Raw genomic sequence first — 4,411 nt, 5'->3', positions numbered from 1 at the left:
ATTATCGTTGACATTCAAATTATGTCCAGGTGGGCAATACATTTTTCAATTAAACAAATATTTTATTTAGATAAAAGTCTGATAACAATTTAAAGATAAAATCATTATTTTCTTTTTGTTTAAAGTTTTACACTAACATCAGACACATTTATGGCAATAGACAATAAAATGTCAAAGTTTGTATATGTTTTATATAACATAACTATTCTTTTGATTGAAATTTTCCTTATTGGTTTCTTAACTCAATAATATAACTCAATTGGTTACATACATACATAAATAACTGCATATAAGTCTGTATATGCATTGATTATAAATAATGTTTTCATAATGTCTTGAAATATATTTCAATGGTTAACAGGACTCGTTTTTAGGAGAAGAAGAGAAGTTTACTTTATTGGAACATGATATTTCTCTTGAAAGTGAAGAACCGCAAAAAGCTATAGATATTATGGATTTTAACAGCAGTTCAACTGGGCAACAACGTTTTAAATGTCATTTTTGCGAGGGACCAGATTGCTTATATACTGAAATCTGCTACAATGCAGTCACTGTAATATCTCTTATATTATTGCATGCAAAATCTAAAGTTAAACTAGAGAATATCAAAGACATTAATATATTTCTTTTTATTCAATAGTGCTGGAAATCTAGAGTAAGACAATCAGATGGTACAGAAAGTGTAAGTAGAGGATGTACTTCATTGATAGATCAAATGTTATTGATATGCAATAAGCAAATACCACCACGTATCATTCAAAATGGTAACAATAAAAAAAGACATGTGAGTGGATCTGCAGGAGGTGTGCAATATTATGTCGAATGTTGCCAAACAGATTTTTGTAATAGTGGACCATTTCCAATATTACATGATTCTCATGGAGGTAAATGTGTACAACAACATTCACACATTTTTCTATATTCATATTTATAAATTATAATAAAATTGTGCATTACTTTCTAGATGTTGTTGAAGAGGATTATGCAGTTAAATTAACATTGGCAATTTTGGGTCCTATGGTTGGATTCTGTATTATTGCAGGAGTAGTGCTGTTTTATTTATTGGTATGTAGGACACGCAGAAAACGGACTTTGGCTGCAAGGCGTAATAAACTTGTTATAGATTCTGAGATGGAACCATCTATCCTACATTTCTCATTTTCTTCTCCAACATCCACTACTACATATCATTCACATGAACTTAAAGCAACTGCAGCTGGTGATAGCACATTGAAGGTATGAAATAATGTAAAAAGTATAAATAATCTCTAGTTTTTTAGGTGAGGAATGATTTGTTCTAATATACTGTGGTGATGATATATTTCAGGAAGAGTAACATTTAACTTTATAAAATATGAAAAGGAAAAAATTTAATGTATTCTAAACTGTTTAAATATAGTAGCATGTCTAAAATAACAAATAAGAACTTAACAAATTTTATTCTAAGCAAGTACTTAAGTAAAAGTAAATGAAAGAAATCTATTTTTTTTATTTTATGCTAAAGAATTTTATTATATTCTTTCAATTTTTAATTTAAATATAATATAAATGATATATTAAAACAGGAGTATTTGGATGGAAGAAGTTTAACCAGTGGATCAGGTTCTGGTTTGCCATTATTAGTACAAAGAACACTGGCTAAACAAGTAGCGTTAGTAGAATGTCTTGGCAGTGGCAGTAATGGTGGATTTGGTGGAGAAGTTTGGAGAGGAATATGGCATGGCGAAAATGTTGCTGTAAAAATATATTTTTCACGAGATGAAGCAGCTTGGGCTCGTGAAACAGAAGTCTATTCTCAGTTGTTACCATCAAGACATGATAATATTCTTGGTTACGTTGGAAGCGATATGACAAGTAGAGCAAGTTGCACTCAACTATGGCTAGTAACACATTATCATCCAGTCGGTTCACTGTACGACTATTTAAATCGAACACCTCATTCTTTGACACATCATCAAACACTCAGTATTTGTTTGAGTATTGTCAATGGTTTGCTCTATCTACACACGGAAATTCACGGAACTAGAGGGAAACCAGCTATGGCACATCGTAATCTCAAATCTAAAAATATTCTTGTTAAGACTAATGGTAGTTGTGTAATTGCTGATTTTGCATTAGCAGTAACACAAGAACGCCTTTCTACAGATAGGATTGATTTGAAACAAGGTACAAAACGATATATGAGTCCAGAGATTCTTGAGCAAACGTATGTAATATTTTTTACTTGATTATATTTTCCTTATTATCTTATGAAAAATTATTCCTAGAAAAATTTGTAGCTAATAAAGACTATAATGTATAATTTTGGTTTATGTTATAAATGGAAGAATATGTTAAAACTTTAATCAAATATTACAAATATTTTCAGGATAAACATTGAATGTTTGGAGAATTTTAGACGCGCCGATATTTACAGTTTAGGACTGATACTTTGGGAAGTATGCCGAAGATGTATAAGTAATGGTGTTGCATTAGAATATGTAGCACCATATTCCGAATGGCTTTCTAATAGTCAAGAACCCTCTATTGAAGAAATGAGAAAATTAGTATGTTTGGATCAACATAGACCACCCCTTCCTAATAGATGGCACTCTGATCCAGTAAATATCAAATTATTTCGTTTAATTTTATGGTTTTTTATTCTTTGTATGGAATCAGATAACTTTTTTACCTTACACAGTTTTTTCACTTCTAAAAATAAGAGAGATATGAAGCAATATGAGATAAAAGAAATTTTATTATGTGCCAAAAAAGTATTCTATTCTTTCAACTTATAATGTTATAATGGAAAAATCAAAAGGTCATGAAAAGATTATAAAGTATAAGTTTTTACTGACATTCAATATTATTTCACAATTTTTATACTTTAGCATTTTCTATTATGTAATAAGTATGTGTAGGAAGAATTGTTTGAATGAAAAGTTTGGCATAATTAACGTAATAAACATCGGATAACAATATTAATACATAGAAATAGTATACATTTTATTTATGATATTTATTTAACATTTCTTCTGCATTCTTTGTATGTGTAAAGAATTGACTATTACATGATGATATATATTTTACAGACGTTGGCTGGTTTGGGAAAGTTAATGAAAGAATGTTGGCATGGAAAACCTGCAGCACGTCTACCTGTTCTTAGAGTAAAGAAAACACTTGTTAAACTGGCAGCTAATGACACACGTGTTCATTTGTCTCTTGATTAAATAGCATGTATAATTATGTATTATTTTATGCACGTATTTATTAGTATCAGGAAAATAAGCTCTGTGGCTTATTCTGTAAATTTGCTTTTTTTTTTGCAACAATATGAAAGAAAATTACATCAAGTTTGTGCTACTCATTTATTTTATTATTCGTATATTTATAATTAACTGAAGTTAGAAAATGGTACTTGATACAAAGAAGAAAAAGAAATTAGTCTTTATTTGATATGAGTTTAACTTTATATGTTACAGTTCATAGAGTAATACTTGTGTAGCGCATTCTGTACCCTTGTGTAGTACACATAGTAGTTAAGTTTGTAAAAATACAATTTTCTTTTTTTCTAAATACAGTAAGGTCACGTTATCTCAGACAATCTAACTAATTTGGCAAAAGTTATCTTGACCACTTTTTGGAATCAAATGAAACAAATATCTATTTATATTTGATACGCTGATCACGTAGATAATTTGTCACCACTGTGTTATATAAAAAATTAAATTTTTGTAATTTCTATTTTAGCTCAATGAGAGAGACTTTCTAATCTTTTGAATTGTCTACCAAGATCGACAGCTGTGCACTGTTGATATATTTGAATCTATTATAATTGACAGACATGATGTGATCAATGGTAGACAATTGGCGCGACAATTGTAGTTAATATTGGTCTTATATGAGATATACATTTGTAGTAGGCAAATGATATTTTGGCTATATCATTGGCTTTTACCGTTATAATAACAATTATCAATGCAAGTAATTATACAAATGTTGTTAAGATAAAATAGCGTAATTACTAACTTCTACATCTTGTGAATGTCAGTCTGTAGGAAACATTTGATGTGTGTTAAGAGCCGTACTGAAAGTATCGAACAATAGACAAGATTAGAAATTACTTACAAAAGATTACTTTTTCGTCGTAATATTTTTATATGTAATGTACAAATCTTGAAGAGTTTGTAAAAAAACTAATGACTAGCATAGTCTTTCGTATAAAAAAGTGTTTTATGCATAAAATTTGTTAGTATTTCGATTGCATTTATCTTTACTATTTTGCTTTTTAAAAGAGTTCTTTTTTCCTTCAAATTCTTTTTGGATAAACAACAGATATAGTACTTTCACAGTTGTTTTATTATTACAATCTGATATTTCAGCAGTTTTATTGGTTTAAAGTAGAATTTATTTTGTTGTAAATGCAATGTTT

The 4,411-nt window shown here is 28.9% G+C and overlaps 1 protein-coding gene across 1 annotated transcript; it reads left to right on the top strand.

Annotated features, from left to right (window-relative positions):
* The first annotated feature begins 13 nt into the window (after positions 1 to 13).
* LOC108572698 (activin receptor type-1) lies at positions 14 to 3,209 on the top strand. The gene is made up of 7 exons (XM_017934970.1): positions 14 to 29; positions 362 to 553; positions 641 to 884; positions 965 to 1,236; positions 1,566 to 2,206; positions 2,369 to 2,600; positions 3,072 to 3,209. Exons 2-7 carry the CDS (start codon positions 452 to 454, stop codon positions 3,207 to 3,209), a joined length of 1,629 nt encoding a protein of 542 aa, XP_017790459.1. The 5' UTR covers positions 14 to 29; positions 362 to 451.
* The last annotated feature ends 1,202 nt before the right edge of the window (positions 3,210 to 4,411 follow it).

Source organism: Habropoda laboriosa, unplaced genomic scaffold (genome assembly GCF_001263275.1).
Source record: "Habropoda laboriosa isolate 0110345459 unplaced genomic scaffold, ASM126327v1 scaffold22, whole genome shotgun sequence".
Classification (NCBI taxonomy): domain Eukaryota; kingdom Metazoa; phylum Arthropoda; class Insecta; order Hymenoptera; family Apidae; genus Habropoda; species Habropoda laboriosa.
This window is presented reverse-complemented; position numbering and strand designations above follow the sequence as displayed.